This window comes from Andrographis paniculata, unplaced genomic scaffold (genome assembly GCF_009805555.1).
Source record: "Andrographis paniculata isolate CXL003 unplaced genomic scaffold, ASM980555v1 Contig54END, whole genome shotgun sequence".
In the NCBI taxonomy this organism is placed as follows: domain Eukaryota; kingdom Viridiplantae; phylum Streptophyta; class Magnoliopsida; order Lamiales; family Acanthaceae; genus Andrographis; species Andrographis paniculata.
Genome location: NW_026137589.1, coordinates 3,708,073 through 3,722,939, shown reverse-complemented (window position 1 = coordinate 3,722,939; position 14,867 = coordinate 3,708,073). Strand labels below are relative to the sequence as shown.

General features: G+C 35.2%; 3 protein-coding genes across 3 annotated transcripts; 2 read left to right on the top strand and 1 right to left on the bottom strand.

Annotated features, from left to right (window-relative positions):
* The first annotated feature begins 1,520 nt into the window (after positions 1 to 1,520).
* On the top strand, positions 1,521 to 4,437 carry LOC127255980 (pentatricopeptide repeat-containing protein At1g06710, mitochondrial). Its single transcript, XM_051281792.1, has one exon. The coding sequence runs from the start codon at positions 1,584 to 1,586 to the stop codon at positions 4,272 to 4,274; it is 2,691 nt and encodes an 896-aa protein (XP_051137749.1). The 5' UTR covers positions 1,521 to 1,583; the 3' UTR covers positions 4,275 to 4,437.
* Positions 4,438 to 5,186: 749 nt separating this feature from the next.
* Positions 5,187 to 8,923, bottom strand: LOC127256006 (cytochrome P450 71D95-like). Its single transcript, XM_051281834.1, has 3 exons — positions 8,440 to 8,923; positions 7,467 to 7,911; positions 5,187 to 5,938 (listed from the first exon to the last, which is right to left on the bottom strand). The coding sequence occupies exons 1-3, from the start codon at positions 8,898 to 8,900 to the stop codon at positions 5,306 to 5,308; spliced, it is 1,539 nt and encodes a 512-aa protein (XP_051137791.1). The 5' UTR covers positions 8,901 to 8,923; the 3' UTR covers positions 5,187 to 5,305.
* A 2,951-nt stretch (positions 8,924 to 11,874) lies between these two features.
* Positions 11,875 to 12,294, top strand: LOC127255476 (uncharacterized mitochondrial protein AtMg00810-like). The gene has a single exon (XM_051281007.1). The coding sequence runs from the start codon at positions 11,875 to 11,877 to the stop codon at positions 12,292 to 12,294; it is 420 nt and encodes a 139-aa protein (XP_051136964.1).
* The last annotated feature ends 2,573 nt before the right edge of the window (positions 12,295 to 14,867 follow it).

Sequence of the window (14,867 nt, the reverse complement as noted above, 5' to 3'; positions counted from 1 at the left end):
TTAATTTTAATTTGTACTACATTTTGATATAATAATTAATATTCAAAGTTAAAAATGCAAAAAAATAAATATGACCCTTGGAGTAAGAGGTAGTAGTAATTAAAATATATATCTTATATATATATTTATAATGTGAAAATCCTCGGCCGAACCTAATACCATGCAAAGTAGACCCAACAAAGTAAGTCATAATTAAAAAATAATATTGAAAGAACATAGTGAATATTCCTCCCTCCGTAAAAAGTACGGGTAAAAGACTTTTTTGCCCTTGCAAGTGTATTAGTGTAGTGACAATTGTGTAATAATAATGAAAAAGTAAGGATAGTTTTATAGTGATATGATTATTTATGAAAATGAGACTATTGTTTTGAGACGAAAAAAAATGATAAACAAGATTATTGTATTGGGACGAAGGAAATATATTTTTATAAAGAATGTTGCATAAGAAAAACAAATAAATTAAACTAAAACAAATTGGATTTAAATTTTTTATTTGATTTTAAAATAATATTGTACAATTATTTCAATATAAATTTTTTTATCAAGAGTCAAATCCAAAATACACCCTAATTGATTTTTTATGGCTCAATCCTAAACTGATTTAATGATGATAATTATGAATAATAGTATTACATTGACAGTGGGGATAAAAATATTTTTTAAAGATCAAAATGCTCATAGTTTATGTAATTATTATAAAAAAGTATGAATAATTTTATAAAAAGATAAAAACTTGTTAAAAAAAATAAAAACGAGAATATTATTTTAAAACTCAATGAATACAATTTATTGAAATATATTTTAATTATACTATCGCCACAATTTTTTAATAGTAATATAAAGATGACAATTTACGTTGACAATTATTTGAAAAAAAAAATAGAAAGAACACACACACACAAATAAATATTTTTCAGTTCAATTTATACAACTTTTAACAAAAACATATTAATATTTTTCCTACAAACTATAAAGTAAAGTACTAATTAAATTAAAATTTTAATTAAAGAAAAAATTAAAACTCAAAACACAATCAAAACAAATTCTTAAGATATACATCTTGACTGTATATATATTTTTTTCTACTATATATTTTCATTATTAGCAATTATTTTATATATTTTAAAATCAAAATTATTAAAAATATAAATTTATGAACTATAGCGGTAAATTATAGTCTATTCGTCTCCTAAAAATATGGTTATTTTTATTTTTTTCTTTTTATTTGTCTAAAAAGAAAATTTCATTTATTTTTATATTTTTAGTATAAAAAATTTCAAATAAATTCGAGTGTTTGTTTCGTGAGATAATTTGAATAAATATTTTTTGATGTGAAGTATGAAACTTTTTTTAGTAAATATAAAAATAATAAAAATATTTAATATATTAATATTTTTTAAAAATATATTTAATTTAACTTTTTTTTTAAAAAAAACAACTCCCAATAAAAAAATAAAAAATAAAAAATCATAACAATAACTCAACCAGCCCAAAAGAGTGTAATAACTCTTTCGGCCCAACAATGTATTGGCAATGGCAACCCGCCGTCTCCGATCATCCAGGGAAAAATCCGCCGCCGTAGAATGAGCAAACGTCTACTCAAGTCTGCAGCATTTCCGCCGCCTCCGCCTCGCCTGAGCTCATTCAAACTCTCCACGAGGTTCCTCAGCACCGGAGATACTCTTGAAGGCTTGATTTCCGACCAGGAAATCAACGATACTCCTCCGACTCAACAATTTTCAACCGAAGACTTGACGTTCATAAGAAATTCGATTTCTGGCCCCGGGGAATTTGATTTGAACAAATGTTCCTCACTTGCTGTTTCGATAGCAAGTTCAATCAGAGGCTACAACGACGGATTGGGGGAGAAATCGGAGAGATTCCTTCGGCGGTTTCGGGAGAAGCTCGACGGAGAATTAGTGGCCAATGTGCTGAGAAGCGTGGGGAATGTCGAATTAGGGGTTAGGTTTTTCATTTGGGCAGGAAGGCAGATTGGATATGCTCATTCTACGGCGGTTTACGATGCGTTGGTTGAATTGTTGGAAAGAGGCAACGACGACAGAATCGACGATCAATTCCTGCGTGAGATAGGGAGCGACGACGGCGAAGCTTTGGGTAAACTGCTCAATTTCCTGATTCAAAAGCGCTGCCATGGCGGAAACTGGAATTCGGCATTGGAGGAGCTGGGAAGGCTGAAGGATCTAGGGTACAAGCCTTCAAGGGTAACGTACAATACATTGATGCATGCTTTCTTAACTGCTGGAAACATGGACAGTGCATTGTTGCTTCATAGGGAAATGCTGCATTTAGGTTTTAAGATGGATAAACATGTCTTAGGTTCTTTCTTACATTTCTTATGCAAAATTGGGAGATGGAGAGATGCTCTGAATTCGATCGAAAAGGAGAATGTTCATCCAGATACTGTAATTTACACAAGAATGATTGTAGGGTTGTGTGAGGCCTCGTTGTTTGACGAGGCCATGGAGTTTCTCGATCGAATGAGATCGAATTCGTGTGTCCCGAATGTGAAAACGTATCGAGCATTGCTTTGCGGGTGCTTGAATAAGGGAAAGCTCGGTAGGTGTAAGAGAATTCTTGTGATGATGATCGGAGAAGGTTGTTATCCGAGTCCGAAGATATTTTGTTCTCTTGTCGACGCTTATTGCAAGTCGGGGGATTATTCGTATGCGTATAAGTTGTTTAAAAGAATGTCGGATTGCGGGTGTGATCCCGGTTATGTTGTGTATAATATTTTCATCGGAAGTGTTTGCGGGAGCGAGAAGGCTCCGAGCCGCGAAGTTATGGAATTGGCTGAGAAAGCGTACGACGAAATGGTCGATTCTGGATTGTTGTTGAATAGGGTCAATGTTAGCAATTTTGCTCGGTGTCTTTGCGAGTTTGGGAAGTATGATAAGGCGTATAGCGTGATCGGTGAAACGACGAAAATGGGGTTCGTCGCGGATGCGGGTACGTACAACCAAGTTATCGGTTTTCTATTCGATGGATCGAGAGTGGACAAAGCGCTTTCGTTGTTCCAAGAAATGAAAAGGAAAGGTATTATTCCGAATGTGTTCACTTACTCGATTATGATCGATAGGTTTTGCAAAGTTGGATTGATTCAGCAGGCTCGACGCTGGTTCGACGAAATGGTGGAGAATGAATGCGCGCCTACCGTCGTAACGTACACGTCAATGATCCACACTTATCTTAAAGAGGGGAAGATATCGAACGCGAATGAAATATTCGAGACTATGCTGTCGAACGGATGCGTTCCGAATGTTGTCACTTTTTCAGCTCTGATCGACGGGTTTTGCAAAGCCGGGGACACGGATACGGCTTGCGCTATTTATGAAAAAATGAGAGGGAGTACCAACGTACACGACGTCGATGTGTATTTCCAAACGTCGAGCGAAAATCTTGAAGCGCCGAATGTGATTACGTACGGAGCTTTAATCGACGGATTGTGCAAAAAGCATCGAGTGAGAGAAGCTCGGGATCTTCTAAACGCAATGACCGACGAGGGCTGCGAGCCAAATCATATCGTTTACGACGCTCTTATCGACGGATTTTGCAAGGCGGGGAAACTCGACGACGCCCAAAAAGTGTTATCTAAAATGTCAGAGTGCGGATACGCTCCGAACGTATATACCTACAGCACTTTAATCGATCGGGTCTTTAAAGAGAAACGGATGGATCTCGCCGTCGAGCTACTCGCTAAAATGCTCGAATTCTCTTGCCCGCCTAACGTCGTAACGTATACGGCGATGGTCGACGGGCTGTGTAAAGTCGGGAAAACTGACGAGGCGCAGAAGCTGATGGTGATGATGGAGGAGAAGGGTTGCAAACCGAACGTCGTGACGTATACGGCGATGATCGACGGGTTAGGGAAAGCCGGGAAAGTCGATCGAAGCTTGAAACTCTTCGACGACATGATTGGGAAGGGTTGCGCTCCGAATTACATCACGTATACGGTTTTGATAAATCATTGCTGCACCGGGGGGCGGTTGGATGACGCGTATCGACTCGTCGAGGAGATGAAACGGACGCATTGGCCTCGTCGGTTGGCGAAGTCGAACTCTCGGAAGGTTTTCGATGGGTTCGGCGTGGAATTTTTGTCGAGTCTCGAGTTGATGGAGGAGATGGGTAGAGATTGTTCATCGTCGCCGCTTGCTCCGGTTTACAGAGTTCTGATCGATAGTTTTCGGAAGGCCGGAAGGCTGGAAATGGCGATGAAGCTGCATAATGAGTTAACTTTTGAAGATAACGGTAACTAACTGACTCGCAACGGTCATATGAAAATAGAGGTATTTTGTTGTAGCTTTAGACTATAGCTTGATCTGATCTGGAATCGAATTTGTACTGTAGATTGTTAGATTGTTGTTATGTAGCTCTTTGGGTATATACGTGAAAGTATTTGTTTACATACACATACATACATACGAGAAAGTATAGATATTGATTTTTACAAAAATATTATATTAAATAGTTTATATATATTTTGTTGTCAAAATTTAAAAAAAGTTTAGAGACAAGTGTGTTTTTTTGGTTGAGTTTGAAAAAATTTGGTTTTAATTTGATATTAAAATAATATTTGATGGAATGTTTTATGAGAGAAAAAATATATTTTTTTTTCTGAAAATACAAAGTCCAAATAGTAAAATTTAAAAAAAATTGTGTAAAGAAACATATTCAGACTTCACTAATTATGCAAGCAAATTTGAATTTGCTAGATTTTTTATTTTTAAAATAAATTAGAATCGTAATAAAAGAATATATATATATATATTCAAGTTCGAACTATTCAATAATTTTAGCTCCATTCAAATTCAAATCTTATAAAATTGAAATGTTATAGGGTAATGCGATTATTTTACGACAACTTTCAATTTCAGAAGTAAAATAATAAACTAGTCTAATTAGGGAACTAAAAGATGAATATACCAATTATTTGTGTAAAATATATAAAGCAGTATTTTTATTTTTTTATTTAAGTTAGAATTGCAATTAAAAAAAACGATAAATTAATTTTGGACAAATTAAAATAGCAAAATAAATAAGAAAATATAAAATTTAGTTCTATTTATACAGACAGTTTTATAGCTTTTAATATAATTCATCAACAATAAATATATTTATTAAATATTCTATCAAATACATATTCTATTTCACATAATATAACTTTTTTATTATTTTCAAATTATTTTATTGCGACTTCAAAAAGTCCATCATTTATTCATATTTAAAATTTCAAATATAAATTCGAAAAGGTAAATGTGCATAATGTAGATAACTTGCATAAAGTGAACTATGGAACATTGCACAACAAAGGAACCAAGAAAAGGTCATTCTTTCGGGACACCGAGATGCCCAATCTCTCGGCCATATCGATCTCATTCGCCTCCATTCCGTCGGGCATTCTCCAGTCGAAATGGTAAAGTAGTCGAGCCAAAGGCAACTCGACGTTTGCCAATCCAAAGTTCATACCGGGACACATCCTTTTCCCGGTCCCAAATGGTAAGTATTCGAAGTTTTGCCCAAAGAAATCTATCGAACCATCCTCAAACCTTTCCGAACCATCCTCAAACCTTTCCGGTTTAAACATTTCAGCCTCGTCCCAGTACTCGGGATCCCTTCCAATAGCCCAAACATTTACCAAAACCTTCGATTTAAGAGGGATCGAATATCCATCCACCGTGCATTCGTCTCTACACGCTCTAGGTAGTAACGTTCCTGGAGGGTGTAATCGTAGGGTTTCTTTGATCAACAGTTTTAAATACTTCATTCCTTCGATGTCGCCGCTATTTATTGTCTTTTTTCCTTTTAGACCTTCTCTTAGCTCTGCTTGTGCTTTGGTCATCACTCTCGGGTTTCTCATTAGCTCTGCCATTGCCCATTCGATCGTTGTGGAAGTTGTCTCTGTTCCGGCAGTGAACATGTCCTGTAAATAGATGATATAATCTTGTCGTTTTATTAAAAATGCACATAATAATTACTCAATTACATGATATTCGTAGTATAAAGTTTGCATAGAATACATCATTTAAGATCTTGTATCTATATATTTAAACTGATAGAAACAAATATTGTGAAAATCATAATATTACCTCATGCTTTTACTATTGCTGTTTTTATATAGTAACTAAATATAAAATATTTTATGTATATTTAATAAAGTATGTCAATGCATTATAGCTAGGATGTCAACGACGCGGGTTCGAGACGGGTTCTGCAGGCCCCGAGACCCGCGCCGCTAGAAAATATTAGGCTTCGAGACCCGCCCCGCCCCGAATCCTCCGGGTTCGGGATCAACCCGGCAAACCCGGTTTTTTAAAAAAATATATAATAATAAATACGAATACTAAAACAAATAGCATTAAAAATACAAAAAAAAAAAATCTAAAAACAATCAAATATTGATCCATAAAAATAAAATAAATAAATAAATAATATATTTTTATTATATAAATATACATATATTAGATATAATAATTTTAAAAAATTATTTGGAACATGCTACTAATTGAATTTTATATTTAAAATTATTTAAGTAAATAAATAATATATTTTTATTACGTAAATGTACATATATATTAGTTATAACAATTTTAAAAAATATCCGGGTCCGGGTCCGGGTTGGGACGGGTTTTTAGTAAAACCCGTAACCCGCCCCGAACCCGGCCGGATTTAAAATTTTAAATCCACAATCCGCCCCGAAACATATTATTTAGATCCGAACCCGTCCCATTAAGAGTGGGTCCGGGGCTAACCCGCCCCATTTGATATCCTTAATTACACGTCCTTTATGAATTAAAAAACTATTTTTAGTTGTTGAATAATTGTTTTGTTCTATTTACTTAGATACTTTTATCATTTTGACACTATTTATTAATATTCATTCCGTCCCACTTCAAATGGGCTATTTGAAAATTTTAATTGTGTAAGAAGTTTTGAAAGTTAGTGAAATTGTGTACGAAGTTTTGACAATTTTGTAATTTGATTTTATGTGTAAAGTAATTGTACGGTAAAAAATATATTTATAATTTTGAAAAAAATATTAAGGAAAATTTAATATTAGTGTATACTTATTATTACTAAAATAGGAAAAAAATATATTTTGGAGTAAGACAAATGAAAATGGTAAAAAAATACTTTGAATAAAAAAAAAATTATTTTTTTAGATATTCTGTCAAATATTTATCTTTTTTATGAAATATTATATCAAATAGTGTGTTTGTTTGGGGGTTTGAATTTTGGATTGAGATTTGAATAGTAAAAATTTTGAATTTGAATAGTTGTATGATGTGATATAAATAGGTGTTGATGTGATGTTTTGAATGTAAAATTGATTTTTAGTATAATATAAAAAATGAAAAATAGATGTTTGATTTGATATTTTTGGGGGGAAAATTTTGGATGAATAAGAGGATTTTGATAAAATCCTACAACCGAACACACTTGATACTTACAAAGATGATGGCCTTGATGGTATCCTTGGAAATAGAATCTCGACCATCGTCACTTCTATTAATCCTCAGCATAGCATCGACTATATCTTCTCCGCCGTATTCGCCGCCCCGCCGGAGTTTATGCTCCTCCACAATATCATCGAGAATGGGATCAACTTTCCGGCGCATCCACATCAGCCTATACTTATTCAAGCACAACAAATTCAACAATTTAGACGATGGAAACAGGTCGGCGAGCTCGAATCCGGTTGCCATCGACAACCCCTTCTTCATCATTTCAATCAAAGCATCTCGATCGGCCGCCTGATACTTTCCGAGCGCCGCCCGACAAATGACGGAGCTCGTAAATCGAAGAAGATTCTTCGTTAGATTGATCGCCTCTTGTGATAGCGCAAAGGATTGGACGGTTGAGATCAAACGCGAAACTTCATCTTCCCTAATGTAGCTGAGAAAAAAAAAAAAAAAAATCCTTAACCATTCGTCAGCATTTAACGAAAAATTTCAAAAAATATTTACAAATTTGACCTTAAAGTGGTCTTTCGTAATGTATCTAAAAAAGTAAATAAATATAAAATTATTCATAATTTTTCTATAGTTTTCAAATTCAGCATAAATTCTTTATATATTTTAACAATTGAATGACACTTTTTATATTTTTAAAATTGTTGTAAGAAACCTCTCGTCATCCGAAAATATAGGTAGAAAATCATATTTTTATAAAAAGAAAATTATAAAAAATAGTATATATTTTTTAAAGTATAAAAAGACGTCATATAATTTTTTAAAGCACACAAGACATTTAAGTGAAATTTCGAAATCATAAGAAAATTATAAACAAATTCAGCTTAAATAAAATTATTGATCATAAGTCAAGATTTAACTCTACATTTTATTTTTGTTCTTTGAAAAGATTAAAAGCAAATTAGCGAACAATATCATAACAACTTAGAATTAGGACATTCTAGAATATTACCCGAAAGATTTAACGTTTTTGGAACTAAGAAGTTCGAGAACACAAATTTTCCGCATTTGTCGCCAGTGGTTGTTGTAAGGGGAGAAGGCGAGATCGGAGTAATTGTACCACATGATCTCGAATCCGATGGTTTTGGGCCTGTCTGCGCAGGCGGGGTCCTGGTCCTTGAGGACCTGCTTGGCGGCCGCAGGCGAGGAAATCACCACCGCCGGAATCTGTCCGAGCTGCAGAAGCAGGACGCGGCCGTACTTGCGGGATAATCCGGCGAAAACCTGGTGGGGCAGCCCGCCGAGGAGGTGGTGCAGGTGGCCGATCACCGGCAGCTTTGGGGGCCCTGGAGGTAGATTTTGGGGATTCCGGCGGCAGCGCCGCCGTTGATTGATGATTAGGAAGAGGAGGATGAGAGGTGAAAGGAGGAGAAGGAGAGTGGGGTAGTTTAGAGTGATCAGCTCCGTCGCCATGGAAGGATCGATCGATTGATCTGAGTATTGATTCCTGTGAATTATTGCACATATATATAAAATTATTTAATACGAAATAATTGGATTTTGGTCGAGAATTTCATCCAATTCTATATGCAAGTTGACACGAATTCTATACGATAATAAACGAATTGAGTTAGAGTTTAGACTGTCAAAACAACCGATAATATATTTATTATATATGTAAAAGAATTCTACTTTAATAATTAATTAGTTTATATATATTAATTTAAATTAAAGTAAATTGTAAATAATCAATATAATTTGTTGTACACCTTAAATTAAAACAATATAAACTAATATAAAACCACAAGACAAATAATAATTTAATTTGAATGAAAGATTTCGATTTAATTATGTATACGAGTGAATATGAACCTTACACGATAATAAATGTATTAGGTTACGATTGAGTGACTTAACTCGTTTAAAGTATTCCACCGACACAAACCCGACATGAATTGACCCATTGCCAACTCTAGATGAGGAGATACCGAAAATTGATATTATTATAAAAAATATTATTATTATTATTATTATTATTATTATTATTATTAGTGATCTAAGATCAAGAGATTAATTGTACTCTTACAATTTGGGTTAGGTAAAGTTTGGTTTTTGAAAATTATATGAACCAATTGACAGGTAAGGCATCCTTATTGTCTTTCTAACATATTTTCACTCTCTTCTTGTTCAATTCTTTAGTAATTAGCATATCTAATTCTTATTTCTATTTATTTATTTTTTATAATTCATTTTTGACTAATTCGTGTTATATTAAACAAATTTTATTCGACAAATAAAGTAAAACAATATCAAAAAATTTGTACACGATCTAAAACAAGAATCAGGACAATCTATCAACGACTTCCTTGCCCAAGTGCAACCCCTTTGGCATCGGTTGGATCAAGTAGAGATCAGTCCTGATCATCTTCGCCTTATTCAGGTCTTGATGGCTTTGTGTCCAGAGTATGAGGCAGTTCGTGCCTCTTTGTTACATCGGCATCCACTTCCTACCTTGGATGCAGCTATTCAGGAAATTCTGTTTGAGAAAACTCGTCTCCACCTAGTTAAGGCTCCTCAGCTTGATTCTGCTCTTGCGGTCACTGCCCGAACTCCTACTCAGAGTCATCGTTGCAAAAGATGTCAGTCTTCTGATCATGACTTTGGTCATTGCCCAAAGGTGGAGTGTCACTACTGTCATGTTTTAGGTCATACTATACAATATTGCCCCACTAGGCCGTCTCGCTCTGGCAGTAGTAACTACAAGCCTCGGCATTCTCGTGGACCTCAGTCTGGTACCTCATCTGTCACAGCCTCTGCCACGCCTGCGCCTGCGCCTCCTACGATTCAGGACCTGGAAGCTCTTCTTAAACAGGTTCTATCTTCCAATACCGCCATGTCTACCACATCAGGTAACTCTCCTTGGTATTTTGATTCTGCTTGCAGTAATCATATGACCTCTGATATACGCCTTATGACATCCTCGATACAGTCCGCACCCTTCTCTTATCTGCCTCTTGTCCGGATCGCTTTTGGGGGGAAGCCGCACTCACCGCTGTCCACACTATAAATCGTGTCCCTTCCTCTGTCCTGGGTAATGTCAGTCCTTTTGAAAGACTATATAATCGTACCCCTTATAGTCTTCTCCGCCCTTTCGGTTGTGTCAGTTTTGTCCTCCTCCCTCCTCATGAGCGCACTAAATTAGAACCTCGCGCGCGTCTGTGTTGCTTCCTGGGATACGGGTTAGAGCATAAGGGTTATCGTTGTTGGGATTCCATTTCCAATAGGCTACGTATTTCTCGTCATGTCACATTTTGGGAGGATACCAAATTCTCTTCCTTGTCCCACTTCCGAGTCCCCTTTGATCGTTCGTCTCCGTTCTTTGCCTTGTCCTCTCCACCTCTATTCCCCTCCGGTGACACGGCTCCGTCTCTGTCTCCCGCTCCTGACGCTGTCTCGGTTGTGCCTCCTGAACCGCCGCTCATCCCCGAGCCTACTCCTACTCTCGACTCCGATACATCACCACCACCAGAGCCTGACACGACTTCAATCTCAGCCCCTGATCCTGGCCCTCGTCGTTCCACTCGGGTTAGTCACCTTCCTACTAACTTGTCCCATCATGAGCCAAGGTCCTTTCGTGAGGCGTATGCGGATCCGTTGTGGCGGCAGGCTATGTCTGAGGAGTTGCAGGCTTTGGAGAAAACCCATACGTGGGATATGGTTTATCTTCCCCCTGACAAGAAACCTATTGGCTGCAAGTGGGTATTCAGAATCAAAACTCACTCTGATGGATCCATCGAGCGCTACAAGGCGCGTTTGATAGCCAAAGGCTACACCCAGCAGTATGGTATCGACTATAAGGAGACATTTGCCCCGGTTGCTCGTCTCACCTCTGTCCGCTGTCTTATCGCCATTGCTGCCGCTCGTCGGTGACCCCTGCATCAGCTTGATGTCAAGAATGCGTTCTTGCATGGTGATTTATCCGAGGACATCTACATGTCTCCTCCTCTTGGTTTTCCTACCTCTTCCAAGGTATGCAAACTTCGCCGTGCCCTATATGGTTTGAAACAGGCACCTCGAGCTTGGTTTTCGGAATTTAGCTCTGCTCTACTCCAGCTTAGCTTTACTTCTAGCGATCATGATTCGGCTCTCTTCCTTCGACGTGGGTCAGCTGGAATTACTGTTTTATTGCTTTATGTGGATGACATGATCATTACGGGAGATGATGCATCAGGTATCTCCGAGTTGCAGGCTCATCTACACCGCCACTTCGAGATGAAGAGTTTAGGGCCTCTTCGGTACTTCCTAGGACTTGAGATCTCCGACACCTCCGACGGATATTATCTCTCTCAAGCCAAGTATGCCTCCGACCTCCTATCTAGTGCCGGTCTCACTGACTCCCTCCAAGACTGCTCCTACACCTCTTGATTCTGACTGTCGTCTTACTCCGATGGACGGCGTTCTCCTTGATGATCCGACTTTGTATCGTCAGCTGGTGGGAAGTCTGATCTACCTGACTGTCACTCGACCGGATATTGCTTATGCCGTCCATATCGTCAGTCAGTTTATGTCTGTTCCTCGGACGACTCATCATTCTGCTGTCCTACGGATTCTCCGGTACGTCAAAGGTACCCTTCTTCATGGGCTTCATTATTCCGCTCGTTCCTCCTTAGTTTTGACCGGGTATTCTGACGCTGATTGGGCGGGAGATCCCTCTGATCGCCGCTCGACCACCGGGTTTTGCTTCTTCCTTGGCGACTCGCTTATTTCATGGCGCAGCAAGAAACAGACGGTTGTCTCCCGGTCCAGTGCAGAGTCCGAATATAGAGCCCTTGCCGATACCGCTGCCGAGCTTCTATGGCTTCGCTGACTGCTGGCTGATCTCGGAGTGCCTCAGCCCTCAGCCACTATTATCCATTGCGACAGTCAGAGCGCCATGAAGATTTCGACGAATGATGTCTTCCACGAGCGTACGAAGCACATTGAGATCGACTGTCACCTTGTACGTCATCACGTTGCTCATGGAAGCATCTCCTTGTCTCCTATTTCCTCTGCTGATCAGACGGCCGACGGATTCACCAAACCTCACCTTCCCGGCGTTTTCAGTCATTTTTGAGCAAACTCAAGTTGGGTTCCACCGTTTCACCTTGAGTTTGAGGGGATGTTGATATATATATTGTATATATATTTTATATATTTATATATATATATATATTCTACCTAATATATCTCTTGTATAAATATAATATTGTACCATAATTGTGATTTAACGAAAATTGAGTTTATTCCATAAATCGTAACATTAATTAATATATTTATTATATATGTAAAAGAATTCTACTTTAATAATTAATTAGTTTATATATATTAATTTAAATTAAAGTAAATTGTAAATAATTCAATATAATTTGTTGTACACCTTAAATTAAAACAATATAAACTAATATAAAACCACAAGACAAATAATAATTTAATTTGAATGAAAGATTTCGACTTAATTATGTATACGAGTGAATATGAATCTTACACGATAATAAATGTATTGGGTTACGATTGAGTGACTTAACTCGTTTAAAGTATTCCACCGACACAAACCCGACATGAATTGACCCCATCGCCAACTCTAGATGAGGAGATGCCGGAAATCGATATTATTATAACAAATATTATTATTATTATTATTATTATTATTATTATTATTATTATTATTAGTGATCTAAGATCAAGAGATTAATTGTACTCTTACAATTTGGGTTAGGTAAAGTTTGGTTTTTGAAAATTATATGAAACAATTTGACAGATAAGTCATCCTTATTGTCTTTCAACATATTTTCACTCTTTAATTCTTTAGTAATTAGCATCTCTAATTCTTATTTATTTATTTTTTTTATAATTCATTTTGACTAATTCGTGTTATATTAAACAAATTTTATTCGACAAATAAAGTAAAACAGTATCGAAAAATTTGAATTTAATAAAATGGGATGAAATCCCCAATCTTATCAGGGCCGGATGTACGTAGGGGCTTGGGGCCAACTTTTCCACCCCTAATCTTTAGTTCTTTTTGGTATAAAAAAACAAAATATTTTAATATATTAGATTGTCCTCTTAAATTTCAATTTATGCATCTATTAATGTCTTTTTTTTAAAAAAAAAAAAAAAAAAAAAATCTTTTTTATATTTGTGTTTTTGTAGAAATAAATCAATCTTTTGTGCCTAGTATTTGAAATGAACCACATAAGAAAAAGAAGAATTAAAGGAAGTCGAATGAATGGATTTACTATGGAAATAAATTTGAAGGCATCACTTTAAAATTTGGAGTTTTCATTTTTATTTATTTATTTATTTTTAAACAAGTGTGTTTGGTTTGTATTTTAAGATTTTTTTTTTTTATATTTATGTTAGATATAAAAAAAAATATGGATAATATAAAAAATAATATTTTATATTTAATTATTAAATTCTGTAGTGGACATGTATATGTATATGGAAAATTTTTAATTTGGTGAACAAACACAAGAATAATTAAATCAAATTTATGTTTTGTTTGGGGAATTAGATTGGATTTATACTATTCATCCAATTTTTTTCCTTCGAAAACATCAAATCAAACGCGCATTTTTTATTTTTTATATTATACTAAAAATCAATTTTACATTCAAAACAATAAATCAACATCTATTTATATCACGTCATACAACTATTCAAATTCAAAATTTTTACTATTCAAATCCCAACTCAAACTTCAAACTTCCAAACAAACACACTGTAAATTTTAAAATAGGTAGAGGAGGATTTGGATGAGGGGACACCGCCACAACACAAATAATTCATTCCTATTGTCTTTTTTTGCTTTTTATATTTTATATTTTATTTTATATTTTTTTTCATTTCATACATTTTATTTATTTAATTTGTCTTTTTTTTTCTTTTTGTTTTTTAATGTTTCATTCTAATATTTACAACATCAAATTCCAAATCTTTTTTAAAATTGGCAGAAAAAACTAATATCTTTCTAAGATCTTGTTCTTTTCTATGTATATTTTTTAAAAATTATATAGAAAATATAAAAATAATGAATATATATTGTGTATTAATTTTTTTTTAAAAAATATATTAAAAGAATAGAAAGAACAAACTCAGAAAAATTGATTAAAAATAGCTTAAGAAAGACATGATATATATTATATGTAGATATGGTGCAGATGAAATTGATTTCTTGAGAAGAGCATCTCTGTCATCTCTCTTATCTCTTTTATATATATATTATATATGATGATCTTATCTTTATCATATTTATTTGAAAAGAAATTGTTAGAAATTAATTTTGAATCATATATATTAATTAAGTGATAATTTGTAATTGAATGATAGCTGATAAGGCAAGTTATACCAAACGAATCATATGTAACGGACAAAATATGAAAGTATCGAAAATTTAAA

What these genes read in the sequence shown, in the direction of transcription:
- LOC127256006 (XM_051281834.1), bottom strand. Translation starts at nt 8,900, where the DNA reads ATGGCGACGGAGCTGATCACTCTAAACTACCCCACTCTCCTTCTCCTC. An exon ending in AAAAACGTTAAATCTTTCGG is followed by an intron (nt 7,912 to 8,439) that starts GTAATATTCTAG and finishes TTTTTTTCTCAG; the next exon opens with CTACATTAGGGAAGATGAAG. An exon ending in CCATCAAGGCCATCATCTTT is followed by an intron (nt 5,939 to 7,466) that starts GTAAGTATCAAG and finishes ATCTATTTACAG; the next exon opens with GACATGTTCACTGCCGGAAC.
- LOC127255980 (XM_051281792.1), top strand. Translation starts at nt 1,584, where the DNA reads ATGAGCAAACGTCTACTCAAGTCTGCAGCATTTCCGCCGCCTCCGCCT.
- LOC127255476 (XM_051281007.1), top strand. Translation starts at nt 11,875, where the DNA reads ATGGACGGCGTTCTCCTTGATGATCCGACTTTGTATCGTCAGCTGGTG.